This window comes from Hemibagrus wyckioides, linkage group LG22, assembly GCF_019097595.1.
Source record: "Hemibagrus wyckioides isolate EC202008001 linkage group LG22, SWU_Hwy_1.0, whole genome shotgun sequence".
NCBI lineage: Eukaryota > Metazoa > Chordata > Actinopteri > Siluriformes > Bagridae > Hemibagrus > Hemibagrus wyckioides.
Genome location: NC_080731.1, coordinates 17,991,149 through 18,012,152, shown reverse-complemented (window position 1 = coordinate 18,012,152; position 21,004 = coordinate 17,991,149). Strand labels below are relative to the sequence as shown.

The 21,004-nt window shown below is 39.3% G+C and overlaps 1 protein-coding gene across 3 annotated transcripts in view; it reads right to left on the bottom strand.

The window, feature by feature from the left end:
- Nucleotides 1-14,045: 14,045 nt before the first annotated feature.
- The window catches only part of tacr1a (tachykinin receptor 1a), a 35,219-nt gene continuing 28,260 nt past the window's right edge, over nt 14,046-21,004 (bottom strand). The window contains exons 4-6 of one of the 3 annotated variants that reach the window (XR_009203169.1): nt 20,327-20,523; nt 15,731-18,949; nt 14,048-15,192 (exon numbers count right to left, since the gene is read on the bottom strand). Coding sequence is in view for 2 of the 3 variants with exons in the window: in XM_058375613.1 (XP_058231596.1) it covers nt 18,691-18,949; nt 20,327-20,523 (456 nt within the window). In the remaining variant the exon portion in view is untranslated. Of the gene's footprint in view, nt 18,950-20,326; nt 20,524-21,004 lie in introns of all 3 variants that reach the window. The other 2 variants (XM_058375613.1, XM_058375612.1) reach the window with 2 other exon arrangements.

The following is a 21,004-nucleotide window of genomic DNA, read 5'->3' as shown; positions in this document are numbered from 1 at the left end:
GTTGTGTATGCCTGAGATTTCAGCCTGTTTATTACATTTCTCTCACACGGTGTGAAATGTGGAAAATACTCTCACATTCACATTCACACAAAATGCACTGTGTTGCACAAAATGCTCTCAGTGCTCTTATTCACACAAAATGCTCTGACATAAATATGGCAAAACGACAGAATGCTCTCACATTCACACAGATTGCTCTCAAATTGACACAAATTGTTCTCATATTACCAAAAAATGCTCTCACATTTACACAAATTGATCTTAGATTTACACAGAAATGCTCTGACATCTGAGTTACACAAATTGCTCTCATATTTACACAAATAATGCTCTCACATTACCAAAAAAAGCTCTCACATTCAAACTCAATGCTCTCATTCACACAAAATGCTCTGATATCTGAGTTAAAATGTAACAAAATGACAGAATGCTCTCACATTTACACAAATTGCTCTCACATTACCAAAATTGCTCTCACATTTACACCAATTGCTCTCAAATTCACACGAATTGCTCTCACATAACCAAAAAATGCTCTCACATTTACACAAAATTCTCTGACATCTGAGTTAAACAAAATGCTTTCTCATTCACACCATATTCTCTTACATTTACACAAAATGCTCTTATATTTTGACCAAAATGTTCTGACATCTGAGTTAAACAAATTGATCTCACATTCACACAAAATGCTCTCACTTTCATACAAAATACTGACACGTCCACAGAAAATACTCTCACATTTACACAAAATGCTCTCACATTTATACCAAATGCTCTCGCATTCACACAAGATGCTCTTGCATTTACACAAATTACTCTCAAATTCTTAGAAAATACTCTCACATTTACACAAAATGCTCTCACATTTATACCAAATGCTCTCGCATTCACACAAGATGCTCTTGCATTTACACAAATTACTCTCAAATTCGTAGAAAATACTCTTACATTTACACAAACCGCTCTCACATTCACACAAACTACTCCCACGTCCACACAAAATGCTCTCACATTCATAACATATTCTTTCACAATTTCACAAAATGCTCTCACTTTTATGCAACGTGCTCTCACATAGGCACAAAACACCCTCACCCTCACACAAAATACACTTCATTTACTCTCTTATGTTTACACAAAGACCTCTTTTCATGTTATTTGCAGTTGTATGTATACAACGTAGAGGTGGATTTTGTATAACATCAAATGTGGTATCACATTCTGGCAGTATTTTGTGGGCTTGTGTGTGTGTGTGTGTTTATTATTTTATGTCAAAACTAGTTTCCACAGTGCAATTTGTTAGGCTTCAGGAGCAGCTCTTTAATTCCATTAAGAGGCCACCATCAGTGCCGAGAGCTCTTCCATCATGATGTTGCATGAAATTTACAGCAATGCTCAATACACACACACACACACACACACACACACACACTGACCCACTAGCTCACTTACCGGTCTTTAATATAGTCAGAAAGATTTGTGGCGTCTCCGAGAAACATGGCTTCCTGTAAACACGATCATCACTCACCCACACTCTCTTCTCTTTTTGCTTCCCTTGAATTTCTGTCCTTCTCTCACATTTATCCTAAAGCTCTGACGTCTGTCACCTCTGGAGTAACCTGTGATGACAGCTTCACAAGCAGAGGCAAAGAAATATCATCAAGACAATTATGAAGCGCAAGGTTACAGAAACTGGAAATTCCTCGTTTCATCCAAGTGTCTAAAGACTCGAGTTCTGCAGGATGTTTTTTTATTAGCAAAATAGATATAGTATAAGCTCTCACCTGACATAATGGCAGTTTACCACAGTGCTGTTCAATTCTGGATTCTGAATGGTCAGAAATTGTAGTGCATCTGCAAATCATAGGTTTATCATTATTGTTTCTATAGTAACAGATCATTCACAGGGATCATGTAATCTAGGAATACCTTGTCTACAAATAATGCTGAGTTTAATCACTAGAATTTGCTTTCTGCACGTTAATCGAGTCAGAGTCGAATCACTTTCTTACTAGAGTTCACTTCCTGCAGCTGAGTTGATTCAGAATCAAATCACTTTCTCAATAGACCTTAGTTCCTGCAGGTGTGTTGATTAAGAGATGAATCACTTTCTTACTAGAGTTCACTTCCTGCAGGTGAGTTGATTTAGTCAAATCACTTTATCACTAGAGGTTGCTTTCTGCAGGTGAATCGATTCAGAGATGAATCACTTTCTCACTAGAGTTCAGTTCCTGCAGGTGAGTTGATTCAGTCAAATCACTTTATCGCTAGAGTTTACTTTTGCAGTTGAGTCGATTCAGAGTCGAATCACTTTCTCACTAAGTTTGAGTTCTCTTAGAAGCAGCTTGAGGCCAACCTCACTGCGATGCTCCTGGACCCGAGCGTGACTGCTGTGTTCTCACTGAGTGGAAGAACACACCAGGTGTCAGATCAATTTGTCTCAGGCGTTCAGGCTGGGAATTTAAACACAGATGTGAATGTATTAACACTATTTAAACAAATCACCTCTATATCTGTACTGAACATTACAGATTTCCAAAAAAAGGACATTAGTGTTTACACATGGATCAATACGACTGTTAAAAGAGGAGAAACTGTTATACAGTATTAATGTATAATATGTACATTTAGAGAACAAGGAAACTTTTCTTCTGGCTGTTCACAGAAAATGTAACGCATTTCCTATTAAAATCTCGATGAATATTGCATGAATATGGCATTTATTCCAGTCGTTTTTATTTCCCCTCGCACTGGATGAGACTGCATCTCGCTGAAAGCCATGAGTGTACAGTATATTTCGGTACTAACTGCATTACGAATTGTCTTTATAAGTCTAGCTGACAGCAAGTTCACCTCTTAAGGGTGATGACCTTCCGAATGTCACTATCCATTCAGAGAGAGAGAGAGAGAGAGAGAGAGAGAGAGAGAGTGGTGTAGTAATGAGGAATGAGTCTTTTACCCAATTCTGGCCATTTTTGGCACAGAGAAACACGCTCTCTCCTGAACTCAGCCTGTCTTCCTCGGCATCTCACGGGTCACCACAAGGCCAGGAAACGAAGTCCTGATTTATGACTCAGAAGGTTGATTTATGTGAACAACCTCACGGTGATCGATCTGAGCGTAATGTGATGTATGGCTTTTGCTTAAGATTGATTTTTTTTTTTTTTTGAACAAGAAGAAGCAGCTGACCAAAAAATGAACCAAATTTAGTATTAAATGTATTGATTGAGTTATATTTTAATATAGAGAATTATTAACAAATTAGGAGTTATTGTGAATAGATTTATCTACTTTACCAGCAGTAATAAGAGGTAGTGGAAGAGGTGGAGCTCTGTTACTGAGGACGTTTTAGCCAAGAGAGTTGGCTAATGGACGTGTCCTGAATCTTAAACAATAATCACTGATTATAATAATAATAATTATTTTTTTGCAATCCGGATAAGAGTGAAGGTAACTTTAACATTTCTTTCAATTAAATCGACACAGTTCCACTTGATACACAAGATTTCTGAAAAAAAATCAGACTGACACGGTCATCTCCACTACATAATTTTCCCAGGGTGTCATCTGTAATAAAAATCGATTCTATCAACTGTCCTGTATTTACAGCAAAGGACAATATTGTGACGTGCGAATATAAAGTGAGGCTATAACTGTCATTATAATGAATGCCTGTGATATGTCTGTTTATCTGGTTTATACTTCCTGTTTCCTGAAGCGTAAATATAAAGCCATCCCCTGTTCACATTCTCACTGTACTGTCTCACAGGTTTATGAAATCGTCGTTTAATCACAGCTGACACTTTCACCTTTAGGAAACCGGAGATTAAAAATATTGTAAAAGTGTATAGGAGAGCAATTATGTTCAGCGAGCACTGAGCAATGCTTATGAGACAAAATGTAAATTTTAAGCGTCTAACACTGACTAATCTCGCTAATACAGCGCCGAATAACTCATATTGTCAACATTATGCTCTTAAGTAAAGATACGTACAAATCAAACATCAAAATATAGCTAGAGAAAATGTCCCATGATGCCCTGTAATTGATTCCAACTAAATACGTTACTCATTTAGGTATCGCAATCATTATGGATACTGACGGATATCATCGGTGTTGTTTCTGAGTCTGAAAGAGACAAAACCATCAGCGGCCAAAACTAGAAAAAATAAGACATGTGGAAGGCAGGATTCAGCAACTAACGAATGAAAACCGGGAGCTGATGATGATGTAATGAAGATCAGGTAATAGTGTAGAGTTCTGGAGATGGAGACCTCTGGTGGTGTGGAGTGAAACCATCTGGTGACGTAAGTAAACAACCAAAAGAAGGAAAGAAAGAAAAGAATGAAATGGTTGCATTTTGTCATTGACATAATGGGACAGTAATTATCCACCCTCTATCATCATGACAAAATTGGATCTAGAGCATCATTATGAAGATGGCTGAGCTGTGCTTGTGTTCCAGCAGCGGCTTTGCTCTCTCCCGCGCTGATGGATATCAATTAACGTCGCTCTGAAGCGGCTACTCATCTGTACCCGTGCATTAGATTTAATTACAGATACGGCGGCGTGGCCCATTTCATGACCTGCTTCTCCCAACACAAGGGCTGCATTTCGGGGATCTGGAGGACAAAAGTGCACCGTAAGCCAACGCTAAGTTTACTAAAGTAATTTAGATGTTAGATAAGAAAAAAAAAAAAACTCGGAGCTGATGATACTGCAGATGGAGTCCTTAACATCTGTTTCTGGCAAACAAAGCAAACGTCAAAGTTATCAGGTTTTCTCAGGTGGTTCGATTGTTTGTTCTCGCTAATTTGTTTTTAAGTTGCTTGAAGTTCATAAAGTCCTGCCTTCTTTTTGCCAAGAAGTTTTCTTCTTAAAAAATTTCAATGAGGAAAGTTCATCTTAGCAACGCTTCATCCCAATCTGAGTTCAGCACTGAGCTAGAAAAGATACAGAAGCTTAAATCATTCGCTAAAAACATAACATCCGTCTCTGAGTTACGCTTTAATCCGAAAGGGCCGACGCAGCGTCTAATCAAATCACACAGCTGAGCAGTTGAGGGTTAAATGTGTGCTGGAGGCTCCGGCGCTGGCGCTTTGACAGTGCTGAGATTTGAACTCGCATCCCTCCGGTCATTAGCGCAGAACCTCAGGCTCGACCGCTGCTAATTTTAGATGGGACGTTATTGTCAAAGTTTGTTAAAACGAGCCTGGCAGCTGCTGGAGCTGTTGACTGCAAGCTTTGGAGCTTGTCTGAGAGAATCAGTTCATGTGAGTGATCAGAGGGAAAGGAAAGAAACCGATGTTTGGTTTGAGCTTGGTGGGAAATGTGAGCATTAGTGCTAGCACATTGTACATCGTAACGTACACACAAACAAATTCCAGTCAGGATTAATTCACTGGTAGGCTCTCTTGTGGTTCAACCAATCACTTTCGTTTACGTAAATGAGTTCACTGAAGGCACCAGAGCTTGGACCAGCTATAAGGCTAGCTTTTACTTGATTAAAAATCGAACGTTTTGAAGAAGTACAGGTTTATTTCCTCACTGGAACCGGGGTATTTGTGTGAGGAATGTTTTAATAACACAATGAGGCATTTTTATAGTAGGAAAAATAATATTCCTGTTCTCACTGACCTTACAGCAGCTATAAATACAATCGCTCTCTCACGTAGAGAAAGCTCTCCTAGATGCAGATCTTACAGAATAACAAACACTCAGTGTTATGTGTGGTATTAGAATAAATGTTAGACACAAACATTTACAGATGAACTCTGTAAAGAGGGCAAAATGGCCGCCGTTCGGTTTCTGTAGTAGTAAGGGAAACAAATCAAATATTTAGGATAACTGCGCAGCAAAATAAACAGAATTTTTTTTTCACACTGTTGCCTGCAGTCTGATTGTGTAAAACTTCAGCTACTTTGTTTGGATTAAACAGCCTGTTTCCTGTCTTCCTGCTGCTCTGGCTTTGTGCTGAATGACCCTCCTGACCTCTGATTAAATCTGTCTGCCTCTTCCAGTCTGTATCATTAGTGTGTTTGTGTTGATTCCTTTGTGTTTACTGCTGGAGTTTTTCTTCTAAATTTCTCTCAGTTCTTCACATTCTCACATGTGTAAAAGCGACACCTTGAGCGGTCGGTCAATATTCTCAGTTCTTCTACTGAGAAACATTTGAAGTAAGAACCCTCACCCTAACCCCTATAGCACTAAAGTGTCTATAAATGATTTATTAACCATGTTAAATTTTGCTAACATTTATGCATGAAAGATTTTTTTTAGTTCTCTTTAGTTTAGTTCCAGTCTTTAGTATAGTCTTATTTCTGTCTCCTTTTATTTTAAAAAGTGTAAAAAGCTTAGCTTTCCTTTTCCATGTTCCACCTGATGAGCCTTTAAACATTCCCCCAGAGGAAATAATCTGTGTCTAAAAGGCCATGTAGAAGCCCATTACTGAGATAAGATCCTTGTTGGGACACAACCCCAATCTGTAGCTCCAATCTTGTTCTTTTTTTGAAGTGAAACTCATCGTCTCCTATCCTTGTATCAGTCAGATTTCCATTTTGAAGCTAAGAACCCTAATATATGTTTGAAGAACCCTTTAGATAAATCTTAAGATATAACTGAGTGGATTCTAAGTAGAAAGAAACTCATGGAGAATTGAATATCATTTCATTTCGATGTCTCTGAGTGACTTTTGAGGAATGAAGAACCCTTGAGGAATATTTGTCTTGCTACGCATGAGGAAATCTTTAAGGTTAAGAACCTTTCATTTCAGAAGAATGTACAGCCAGAAGCATGATCTTTACCTTCAGATCTTCTTCTAAATAAAGAAAATTCTAACCAATGTATTTTTTTTTGATGTAATATGTATACCGAGTTCAACGTAGGACCTCACGAGAACCCTTCAGTATTCTTGAGGAATAAAACCTGAAATCTTCAGATCCATATTAAACTTTCAGCATGTCAGAGGATTTGGAACAGAAAGCTGCTGAAGTGAATATCAACAGGTTCTGTATGCCCTGTGGGTTCCATAGGAGGAAACAGAGAGGAACCACAGCAGAGGAGATGAAGAAAGAGATGCTTTGTGAGTGTTCTTCGAAGAGATGTTGGAGATTCTCTGAGAATAACCCGAGCATGCAGATGGTCCGGGACTCTCCTGAGCACTTGTTGTCTTGGAGACGGATTAATTCTCATGTCTGCAACTCATAGATAAACAATTTAAAGAGAGGTGAATGTTTTAAACAGGAACCTCATCTATATTTAAGCTTTGGGGGTTTACACCTGATGGAGGTGTAAAGTTTGAGAAATTGTGGTAAGGTCTGACGTCGTTGCCATGGAGACAATTTCATTCGTCATCTGGTGGATTGGCTGAAGGCTGAAGTGGTCACCTCAATATTATTGAATCAAATAGTTAGTGCAGAAGAAAAACAAACAGCAGAAAGAGTGTTTAGGCGCTGACTCAGGCCCAGGCCATGCTGACCGTCTTCTTTCCCTGACGTCTCTCCTGCTGAAGATCTCTGTGTTTAGATAAAAGCAGGTCCTCCACCTCATCCTGCTCTCTTCAGCAGGTGAAGGAAGATAATCAGAGTTTCAGAGTCTGTCCAAGCTCTCCTGGGGTTACGAGTAGAGTAGAGTAGTGTGTGTGTGTGTGTGTGTGTGTGCTAATAAGACCATTTTTGGAATTGAGGTACCTGATGGACTTGTAGAGGGTGTCCCTGACAGCTGAGAACAGAAAGAAAGGCAGACAAAGAAAGATGGGAAACGGATGGACAGATGAAGAGAGAATGGGATGGATCGAGAGAGGAAGAAGGCTGGATAGAGAGAAAGAAAGAGAAGGACAGAGGTAGACTAGAAGCTGAGATAAAGAGAAGGCTGGATAGACAGGGATATGGGGAAAGAGAAGGATGATGAAGAGAGAAGGGATGGATGAGTGAAGGAGAAAGAAAAGAGAACAGGGAGAGTGAATGAAATGTAGAGAGAGAAAAAATATAGAGACACAGCGAAAGAGAGGGATAAACAGTGAAGGATGGAAGAGAATGAAGTGGAAGAAAAATTACAGGTGAAAATAAGGAGAAGATAAAGAGAGAAGACAAGAAAGATGGAGGGAGGGACCGAGAAAGAAGGATGGACCAAGAGAGAAAGAGAGGGATAGAGAATGACAAATGGGTTGATGGAGAAAGCAAGAGAATGATGGATGGAGAGGGAAAAAACTTTGGGTGGATGCCAAAAGAAAGACAAGAATGAAAAGATAGGGGGGAAATAAAGCAGGGAGAGAGGGGAAAAATATGGAAGGATATAGAAAGGAAAAGGAGAAAAATAGATGATTCAAAAGCCTGAGATGGGGGGATAGTTTAGGGGAAGTTTGTGGTAGAGAAAGATAAAGACTGAGAGATGGAAAAGATAAAGGATTGATACAAATGTGGCAGATAAGGAAAGGTGAGATGGATGAAAGTCTGGGAAGACAGAAAATGATTAAAAGTAGAAGAGAAAAAGAACAAGAATGTGAAGGTGAAAAGAGGAGGTGAGGAGAAACACACAGAAGTAGGAAAGATGAGAGTGACATGAGGGATAAGGAAAAGAGAGCAGGAAATTGAGAGCTGATTGTTGCACATGTAATAATTGCACTACTTTGTACTCTGCACTACCCTGTACACACAATAACGCTCTCACTGTACATCTTTTCTGTACACCTTTGTGTGCACACTGCACTGACCCTTTACTCCCTGTTCAACTGGACATTTATATTTGCCTTATATATACATCTACATATATATTTATATATTTATCTTACATATGCACACTGTACATACTGTATTCATTTGCTACACCATTTCAAAGTTGACCATTTTATCTACATATATGCATATTCTGTATCTTCTATATATTATAGAGTCTACACATATATATTTATTTATATATTGTTTTATTTTTCACATATACTATATATATACTGTATTGTACTGTATTATATTAGTGTATTATATTTTTGTTTTTATATTTGTTTTTTTTATATTTAGTTTTTATAAAGCAGTTTTATATTTTTATACATTATATATCATATTACTATTTTTGTACTATTATTATTATTATTATTATTATTATTATTTTATTTTTCATTATTTATAATATTTACTGCTAAATATTGATATATATATATATATATATATATATATATATATATATATATATATATATATATATATATATATACATATATATATATATATATATATATATATATATATACATATGCAATATGCATATATATATATATATATATAGATACATATGCAAATATATATATATATATAGATATGTGTATAATATATATATATATATATATACATATATATATATATATATATTATACACATATCCATCTATCTATCTATCTATCTATCTATCTATCTATCTATCTATCTATCTATCTATCTATCTATCTATCTATTTGCATATGTGTATCTGACACCTGACTTTCAAGTTATTTTCGTTTGTGATTTCTACCACTTAATTTTCCCTACTTTTCCCTATATATTCTTAACTATATCCCCTATTTTTCATGTCACTTTAAATTTTTCTTTTTTACTCTTTCTTTTTTATGTAAGACAGTCGTAAAAAAGCATTTCACTACATGTCGTACTGTGTATGGTTTCGTATGTGACCAATAAAATTTGAATTTGAAAAGTAAGAGAAGAGGAGGAAATGAAACCAACCGAGAAAGAAGAAAGGAGGAAAGGAAAAGATTAAAGGAGAGAAAAAGCGAAAGCTGGAGGAGAAAATAAAGATGAAAACGAAGAAAAGGAAAATGATGAGGAAAATGGAGGGTGAGAAAGGATGGAAATAAAAAGGGCGTAAAAAGAGAGAAATGAAAAATGAGGAAAGAGAGGAAGATGAAGGAGAGCACTGAGGTGAAGACGGTAGTTTATTTGACATGGAGCACAGCCTCCACACGGAACTCGACTCGCTCTCACTAACAGATTTATTGTGTAAATAGCGGATTCACAGTGAACACCTGAAGCGCAACGACTTAAAGGGTCACAAGCGACTGCTTCCAGAAACATAAACATTTCTAACAAACGCTAAGACGTCGCGCATCAGAGAGCGCCGCCGTGCCACTGCTGAGAAAATTCATCAGAGTTATCAGATTTCAAAACTGCGAAGAAACAAGCTAGTTTTGAATTAAATCTAATCTGGTGTCTCCGATCGTCTCTGGATCTGTCAGTCAAATTTTTTACTAGTCTTGTTTCTATCCAATTAAATGCTGTCTAGAACATATATGTCCCGTCCCCAGAGGAGTCCCACCCCCAGAGGAGTGATGTGTATCTCAAATGCTACTGGTTGTTGCAAAAATCAGTCAAACACTGGGAAAAATCAAGTTTTCTGTTAGCTACAAATTAGCTGCAAATTCCATGAAATTACAGCATAAAAATGTAGTACATTCTTTCATTTTAATGTTTTAATCTCCAGTGCAGCTCAAAAACAACCTTCTCCCAACATTTTCTTCTTCCATGGTGGCCACCTGTACCATGCCGATGATGCTTATAGTCAGTGTTAGATTCCATCTTTTCATCATGGTCCAGTTTCAAATCCAGATTAAACTGTTTCCTGAAACTCTACTTTCTCCAGGATATTACAGCAGGTCATTTATATGCTGATTTTCCTCCCAGCTGTCAGTCAAACCCCAAACTCTTCCTCATCTTGTTTCAGAAAAGCAGTCCTATTATTCCTCATTTGGAGCGGACTCGGGAAGGTAAATAGACCAAAAGTGGCCCAGACTCCCAGGAGCAATCCTTCCTTCCTAACTCGCCTTCCTAACTCGCCTTGCCTCAGTGCGGCATCTGTCAATTGTTTTCTCTCGTTTAAGTGACTCCTGGCTGTTTGTCAAGTCGAAGATATTCATTTGGGTCTCTCAATTGACATGAATGAAATTGATTCTCTGCCCCACCTGCTTTTCTCACCTCCTCATAACTCAGGAGCTCACTATGCATGGAATTTGAGATATTTTAAGCTTTTTTTTCCCCCTCTTGCTCAGACCTCGATGTTTGAGCTCACAACGTCATGACGTCATAGGCGGTATGTTACATCAAGGATCAAGGTGTACGCCCATTTCCTGTACCATTACAGTGCTCAGTAAACATAAATAAACTGGGTAGATGTGGTCTCGAGGGAATGGTCTATAGACAAAACGTGTATATCTCCAAGTTTGGGGTTTGATTAGAGCTAGCATTCTGTAACCTTGCAATTCCAGCATCAAGGCCAATTTTATGAAGGGGCATCAAGCTGCTAGTAGATTGCATTGAATCCTTAGATCCTGAGCACTAGTTTACCAAAAACATGCCAGTAGGTTGATGATGACTCTAAATTGCCCCATGAAGGCATACTGCCCCCGTGATCGACTGACATCTCATCCACCCCCACCGAGACCTTGACCAGGATAAAGCTGATACCAAAGATAAATTAATTAATTCCAGGATGTCCTCCAATCAGCACATCATGGTGAGTTTAAATAATCTGTTAACTTTCGTGCCTCCTACGTCATTCCTAAATCCATGTAAATTGAAAAGATGTGAATGCAGGCCCAGGCCAGTTACCACCGAAGCTCTGGGAGCAGCAGGTTAAGAGGCTTTTTGTGGCATTTATCAACATTTATTGATTTAGAGAAATCCCCAATGGTGCACTTGAGGCAAATAATTCAGGTTTAAAAGCTGCCGCTGACAAAGTGGGAACTCCTGCACTAGCAGCAGCAGCAGGGGAATAGATGATGCACGCTGACGCAGTGTGATAAAAGAAAAAGCTGAAGATCTGAACCCCACTTCCAAGCAAAAGCAGCAGATGATGAAGATCAGATGCAGGAACGTCTCCGTCTGAACAAAGAGGAATTTTAAACAGCCACTAATTAGATCCCAAGTTTCAAGGCAGAAAATCAAACAGCTCTGCTTTTTTTTTTTTTCCCTTCAGTGTTTTTGCGCTAGGCTGCTTAATCAACCCCGATTTATTTTTTATTTTTTACTCTGTTAGAGAAAAGCTTTACTCAAAGCAAATGCTATCAAAGAGTCACTTTCAGAGCCACGCATAATTAATGCAGCACATCATGTTGCACAGGGGGAAAAAAAACAGTAATAATTGCATTAATACATAAGCAAGATTTTACAGACGTAGCTGTGCAGATGAAAGATAATACCAACAAATACGCACTTGTACGTGAATCAGATGGTAAAAGAACGATTTGGCATGAAAACTCATTTCAGCAATTAGCTGAGCATCAAGATGTTGATGTCTGGTTTTATTTTGCGCTGAAGCTACATGTGAAAAAAAAAAAAAAGTTACCTATAAAAATGAACCAGTTTGGACGTTATTATGGATAGCCATCTGGGACAATCACAATCTTTTTTTTTCTGGTGTCATTAAGCATTTAAACTCCGCCTCCTAATAGACTAAAATTTCCAAATATATATATTTATAGATTCTGAGGATTTGTTTGGATTCATTTGGATTCGACTCTTTAGGGTATCAAGACTAATTTGTGTAGAATGAAGAAAATGTCAGTAATGTGAACAGAGTGTGAATAACAGGGCTAGAGGAAGAGCCACATCATACCAGTTCTGTCACTCAACTAAAATAACAAAGTTGCTGAGAAATTAATCTGAATTTGAATGATTTATCGTCATACAGCCCTCCATATTCACAGTTTATCCTGAGCTTCTGTTCAGGTGTCATCTGATCTCAGATCAGCTCCATCAGTGAGAGGATCAACCCCATGCACTGGCACAGCATCAAAGCTCAGTCCTGACCACCAGCTACACTCTCCAGACACAACAGGGCACTATTACACACATGTTCATCCTATAATCCCGCACACAGGTGTGCACCTAATACAAAAATAATTAAATAAATAAAAAATCACACAGGGGCTGTCCTGCTGATAGCACACGCTGCTTCATAAACACGAGAGAATACGAACATAATAGAAGCTTCCAACAAAAGGAGGACTCGTGGGTATTGTGTGATTCTTCTAAGCTTAATAATAAAAAAAATAAAAAATCACACACTGCGTGAACACACACAGTGAAGCGTGAAATAAGGCTGCCCTATCATATTTTAGGATAGAGATGTGAAGAATGTGTGTGTGTGTGTGTGGTATTGTGCACACGGATAGCACAGCTGTTGTTCTGTCCGCTGCGCTCTCCTCTCTTGGGTAATTACTCTGATTGGAGAGAGATGGAGCTGATGAGAGCATCCACCCAGGCTCTTGTAGAGCCCCACATACACACACACACATTCTCTACAATCTTGCATACTATAATATCCTCATGTATTTTAGTTTCTCTACTTCAGACACACAAAAAAGTTGGATCACCCTTCACGTTCAAACTTCTCCTCTCATCTTCAAACACCACTTCAGATCCTGTGTGAGAGCAGCCGAGGAGCCACAGTGGAAAGAATATGAGCTTTACATCCTGATCCGTAACGGCGAGATGCAGAGAGATCGAGAGAGAGAGAGAGAGAGAGAGAGAGAGAGAGAGACTGTGTGTGTGCTGAGATTTCATTAAAGGTCTGTCTGAGGCTGGAAGGGACTTTCTGTGTAAACACTGTTATATGTCACACAAAGCAATTTGGTCACTAGCGAGAAAAGATAAAGAAAAACAAAAAAAAGACAAAAAATCCTTGAAACATCTCTTCATGTTGTTGTCTGCGCCTATAGTAACCCCCCCTCCAACCACCCCAACAACCCGGATCATTTGGGTTATTATTAAACAGTGGGACGTCTCGTGAGTAACACACAGCTTTCCATCTCTCGTACCAGGGGAAGACAGTCTCTTAGATAGCCGTCGGCTTTGTGAATAACTTTATTAAATCCAGATCCAAACGCATAACCCCTGCAAATAGCTAGATGGGAGGAAAAAAAAAAGAGTAAGCATATCCACCTAAAACTCTTCTAGAAGCCTTTTAACAGAATAAACATGAAGGCAAATGAATAAAGAATAAAGAAAGAAAGAAAGAAAGAAAGAAAGAAAGAAAGAAAGAAAGAAAGAAAGAAAGAAAGATGTCTAATTTACATTTTTTAATCCCATTTTCTCCAAATGTGGCCATTTCCAATTTACAAAATACGCCACCCAGCAGCAAGCGCTTCCTTATCACATGACCAGGCAGGGAAAACACTAGAACCTGCTTCAGTGTAAATGAGTCCATATCCTGATTAAACAGCTAAAGAGAAACCATATTATTATATTAAGAGGACTAATCCCATTTCAATCCTACTCATGCTACAGCTTAGGTTTAAGGCTCTTTGCTGTTTTTATTCAGGTCAAAGCAAAAAAAAAAAAAGAAAAAAAAAACATGCTGTCAGATCATCAGAAGAGGATCGTCTCGAAACAATGATATCTCCGAGAGCCAACGGTGTGTGGGAATCGATAGTCGCTTTCCTGTGGAACTAAGCGGCATAAAATCTCGGAGGCTTTAACTGCTTTAACAGCTCTGCAGTTTTTCAGTCGATATCATCCACACTGAGATATCCAAGCACAGCGATTTCACACTTTCAACAGCTGATTGAATAATCAAAACAATATCAAAAACAAAGAGGCACTTTTTCCTTCTCTCAATAGCACCGGACCCTGAAAACCAGCCGTATATATATATATATATATATATATATATATATATATCCCAACCCTCCATATTCATCTTAATGATTTCCACATGGCAAGAAAAGTCTGTCAGGTTTGCATTCGAATCCTGAGGGGTTTGAGAGGTTTCATATTAAACCCGAAGCTGGTGATTATTTCTTCGCACTACCACTAAGAACAATGTGGTCGTCATGAGGGTGCAGGGAAAGGCTGACTAATTTTGGAGAGACACAATTGTAGCAGGTGGCCTGAAAATGTGGAGATGGAAAAATACCAGAAAAGAAATTACTACGTGTTAATGGAAGTTGTTTAATGCAGTTTGCTTAACAAACAAAGTCAATTGCCAAAAAAACACGTGACTGCTTCTCATTTGGGATTTTTTTTTCATATTTGGAAGGCTTCATTTTTTTTTTGGATACACTCCCAATTGATAGAAACCTAGGAGACTTTTCTTCGCTGAAACGACGAACGCCGGCATGTCGGTGAGATGATGGACAGGCAACACGCAGTTCTCAGTCAGCAGAGGCTTTTTACAGCACGTCCACTTCTCTCAGCAGGTGTTGTTGCTCTGCCGTGTTGAGACACATGAGGCATGATGAGGGTTTTATGTCCCATCGAGCAGATACTAAAAGAGACTCTACACGCAGCCTGCTACAGCTAGTCAGTATTCTGAAAAGGCAGTGAGGAGCTTTGCTGCATCCTCACCTAAATCTGGAATATCTGCAAGGGGGTTTACGTTCATTTGTACTTCAATGGAAACGTCGATATGTTTTATTATGAGAAGTTCATTTGTACTTCAATGGAAATGTCGATATCTTTTATTATGAGGAGAAGATATGATTAAGTTATGTTAATAACTTAACAAGATTGTAGCTACGGGGAAATGTTTATTATGGTCTGATAAACACAAGCTAGCTAATAGGTGATGCAATACTATGACATCATATTTGCTAAGATGTGATACAGTCACGGACGTTAATAGTCTGATCTTGATTACCTTCCTATAATAGAACACCCCAAGGTATTTTATTCTACGAAGTACTTGTTATATCATTTAAAGTTCTATTTAAAGTCTCAGAAACAAGTTAGATGCTGTTATCACTTACATCATAGCAGGTATAAACAGTGGCTTCTGAAGATTAAAGGACAGAACATCAAGGGCAGATGAGAGTCTGCAGAAGTTGTGCTGTTGTCTATATGATCTCAACAAGCTGTAAAGAGAATCATGGGAAAACGGCAAAACTTGATCAGGCATCCCTTAACAAAAACTGTTTACAGACTCATGAAGACCCATATGTTGTCCACTCTAGTACAAGGACAAATCAAGTCCATTACCATAACACCAAATGGAGACCTGTTACTGCTCCCTATAGACCCAACAAGCTCACAGCTTTAGAGGAAATACATTCAAACGTCAAAAATCCATATGCAGTAAAAACTCAAAACACAAACACCTTGATTATTCACCTCCCTTAAACTGAAATCGACTTGGAATTATTTAACCATCAGGCATAACATTATGACCACCTGTCTAATATTGTGTTGGCATGGACTCTGCTAGATCCCTGAAGGTGTGCTGTGGTATCTGTCACCAAGATGCTAACAGCAGATCCATTATGTCCTGTAAGTTACAAGGTGAGGCCTCCATGGGTCCCACCTCACAACTTTCAGGACTTAAGGGATACTTACAGAACTTAAAGGACTTACAGGATTTAAAGAATACTTTGATAGATACTGACCACTGCAGACCGGAAACACCCCACAAGAGCTGCAGTTTTGGAGACGCTCTGATCCAGTGGTCTAGCCATCACAATTTGGCCCTTCGTCAAACTCGCTCAAATCCTTACGCTTATCCATGCTTCTAACACATCAACTTTGAGGACAAAATGTTCACTGGCTGTCTAATATATCCCACCCACTAACAGGTGCCATGATAGTGTATGTTGTGAACCTCCACAAAACTATCCCATTACTAGGGATTAAGACCATAGCAGGAGCTTCACCTTCCTCCTAATATCTTAAGATTCTTATTTCTCTGCTAGTGACTCAGTTTCTGCAGCCACCACATCGTTACTATTTTCCAGCTCCAACCCAAGACTAATCTTTAGAGGAGGATCAGAATGTCTGGAGCAAAGCAAAGCAGAAATCTCCCAGGACTCCAGCACAACTTCTCCACACCTCTACGATCACTCGTAAAATCTGCCTGCGCACCATTCAGAGTGCCAGAACACCCTGAACGCCATGTCCTCCTCCTGTCTAGAAAACTGATACGACTGTCACATACCACGCTCCGTAATCTCAAACAACAGGTGTGCTACCCCTCCTCCTAACCTAGCGGTCCTCCTCGAGGGTTTTTGTCTGTCATTGCCACCCCACAACAGCAGCAGCAAATCCTTTCCATTCCTCCGCCTCTTCTGTCAGATTTGTGCACCATGTGTTGATGGGAGGCTAAAATTAAAACTCCAGGGCCTGACTCCAGAGTTAATTTTGTGCGTGACCGCTTAAGCCGAGAACATGCAAGCGGTTGGAAGGGGGAGGGCAATGGCGATCAACAGAGGTACACAGATAGAAACAAACAACCGTTCCCATTACAATTTATCCCACAATGAAGTGATAAATTTACAAAAATTAAAACAAAGCCAAGGCAACACGGGGTCACAGCTACCAGCGTTTCTGAACCGGACAAACCCATGATTGTATTTTGGCAGTGGAACCCTGGCCGTCATCACTAATTTAGATTTCCGGGAACAGGAATATTCTTCCTTTTTCTGTTCTGCATTATGTCCGTGCCAAGAGGCAGTTTAGATACTATATTTGGGGCTTTTTCATCTACGCATGAAGTGACTGGCAGGGATTCATCCCTCGTATGGCAGTGCACGATGCCGTACCGTGCCAGAAGCCATTTTTCTCCAAGGTGCTTAGCCTGCTGGTCATGGATTGTATATAGTCTGTTTGGAAATGTGCTTAATTATTTGGACAGAAATGTACTTTGTGTGCATTTTAAACTGAGCTGATCCAGAGATCGAGACTCCCAAAACCCTGGTCCAAAAAAAAAGAAAAAAAAAAGAGAAACACATTCACACACACACAGGTGTATACACAGACAGGAGAGGTTGTATATGTTTGTATGCCTTGTATACGATACATAATGCGCAATATTACATGCTAGTAAAATGTAAACGGTAATACACTGTAGCCTCTTGTACTCCAGACCATATCCGTCTGCAAAGCCTCGCTGACGCTGTCCTCATTCCATCAAGGTCTCCGGTCACGTCCCTCAAGGGACTCATGTGGTCAGTCATTTCAAAGCTGAACTTTGATAAAAAGGTGGCCAGAAGAATAGAAAAAAGAACAAAATAAAGAGAATAGTCTACTTACACCAGATGATAGACACTGTGAAAGCAGTTATGAGGCACTTACACAGACACAAAACATTTCCATAAAGTGGTCTGTTACAGAGATTATAATATGTGGCTGGGGGGCGGGGGGGGGATCGTCTCTCCAAAAGTCAACTGTTTAACACATTTAGCTTCAACATGTTTCTTTGCCATCTACACCAATACTACCTAGAGATACCGATTAAACAGAGATATTATTTACATTTATTCAGCTGGCAGGTGGCTCAAGGCTTTTTGATCATAACCTCATCAGCGGCAGTTTAACAATGGTCAGATTTCAGCATCCCATCTAAGTAGTGAGGCGGTTTACCCTCTGAGCTGCTGATAAGACCAGATGAAGGGCATCATCTGTAATGAACTTTGAATTCTTTGGCACGGTCCTTATAAGGCGTGCCCACTGTGAGTGATAAATAAAACTGATATGATTCATTCATTATGGATCTGTCAACACTGGAAGCAAGAACACTTCTGTTTTTTTTTCTTCTGCACAATCCACACGTTGTCCTCCCGGACAAAATGGAGAATAGTTGTCTACACCCACCATGACCGCTCAGAATTGTCTGTCACAATGATTATACAGAAAATCAGACGTAGATGACGAGGTAAAAAGATCCACCGTGGTTTTTTTGTATTATTACACCAGTTCTTCATCACATTCCTTTGCTGATCTAAGCAGGCAGGTTATTGCCGCAGTAGAAGCTGGATGTCTCGGACACTGTCTTGGACATGCTACGAGATGATGAGCCGTTGGACGCCAGCTCTAGCGACGGACTGTTGACCACCAGGACCGTTGGCTCCGCCCGGCTCGTCTTGTACACACTGGTTTGCGTCTGCAGGTAGCGTGTGGACTTGAGCTCCAGACCTTCGTAGGAGTCAGCATGAATGCATGGGCACCAGCGGAACGCCTGCTTGAAGCCAGCACGGAATCTGCCAAACACACACACACACACACCCAGAATAAGGTCTGTGGAGATAGATATGCCTGGTGGATTGTGGAGGTGAGGACAAAAGTGTGACAGAGAGGCACACAGAGTGTTCGATTGTGCAGAAAAAATGCAGCTTGATGAGTATGAATGTTTAAACCCTTCACAAAGAGTCGAGAGAGCGAAAGAGGAGAACGAGAGCGAGAGAGCTCAGATAGGTTTCAGAAGCATTCGTCATCTCCACTGTTGAGCCTGTTCTTTCTTGTGCTCCTCTTCAGCATGCACACTGCATCGAAGCTTTTATTACACAACCGACGAGCAAAAAAATCCTAATGAGTTTGGGAGAAGTGTTTATGAGACACATATCCACACCGCTTGACACTGCTCTCTCTCTCTGCTTTGAGAAATAATCATAGCTTTAACCTCTGATCATCTTACACACTAGCAAATTTTGTCCACTTAATTCATTAATTGCTTGCATATTATGGAGGAACTCATGGGAATGTGTTTCTCCAGGGTCCTATATTCCCTAGATATATACTGTATGCCACATAATGAACACATACTTGCAGTGTGAAGATTTAAGCTTATCTTTACACATACTGGGTGTGACTTCTAGTGTCAACATTAAACAAAACAGTGACCAACAAGTGACCAGCCTTAAGCTTGGTTTGTGTCTCTTTCTTGTAAATAAATGTTAGAAATAATCATGTCCCAGAATGTTTGCAAGTTGTTTCCTCTGTACAACTTCATGATTATTGTTCATTCAGATTATTATCAAACCTTGCAAAATTGTGGAAGCCTCTTTTTTAGAGTTACCACAAATGATGAACAGATTAATGACTGGACAGAAACTTTAGCTGTTCAATTATTTCTGTTTTGAACTTTCAGTAATTTTGTTCTTTATATATTGATTGAGTGGTTGATTGATTGTCTACTGACTGTTTGGCTACATTTGGAGCATTCTTCTACTCCTTTACCAATTCACTAGACCTCTTGAACACTAGAATTATCATTAGATTTATGTTGACATAAATGTTTATTATGATATTTATGATATCTATAGCTGGGTGTTAGAGCTAATTTGGGTTTGAGTTACTGAAGTTTAGGTTCAATATTAGCAGCCAATCAAATAAGAACTCAATAATAAATGAATAACTTAAATAATAGTGACTGTAAAGAACCTGTTGCCTATGCTTCGTGGATGATTGAAGGTCTCTTGTTAAACACATTGTGAAATCTGTTGCCTAGACAGCAAACAAACCCAAAATGATCTAAAGAACCCGTGACGAACCATTTTCCCAGTGTAGGCTGTGTTTTCCTTATAATTTTAAGCACAATTGACTTTTTTTAACACTTCAGAGGTAGCATGTGTTGTTACCTGTCATTCAGGCAGCAGTAGATGATGGGGTTGTACATGGTGGAGCTCATGGCGAGCCACATGATGGCCAAGTAGACCTGCTGGATGAAGGGCTTCTCGAAGAGCAAAGGGAAAAACTGATGAAGGAGAAAGTAGACGTGGTATGGCAGCCAGCAGACGGCGAAGGTACACACGACCACGATCATCATCTTCACCACCTACACACAACCAGAGAGGGAGTCCAATAGTCAGAGCAAATGAGGAGTGTAAGTGGTGCTATATATCTGAAAAGAATAAGTGAGCGTGTCAAAGAAAAGTCGAGAATGAATGAGTAAGAAAAATGAGCAGGGGCTCCTGAGGAAAGCATTTAAAAAAGCGTGGTGTGTGTGTGAGTGTGTGTGTGTGTGTGTGTGTAAAGGAGATTGAGATTGAAATGATGAGCCGTGGTGGCCTAATAGGAATCTCATATAGAATATTTCATGACAGTCGTCCTTCCTGACCCTCATTATCTCCCAAACCTGAGTGTTTTGCGAGCGCGGACTTTTCATCATCCTGTTTTTATTCAAACCCTGAATCGGAGTCTGAATGGAAACATCAGAAATTCATTTTGCATTCAGCCGAAGGGGCGAAAAGGTGGCATATGGATCAACGGGAAAAAAGTGATTAAAGTGTCCTTCTTGTTCTGTAAGCATATCATTT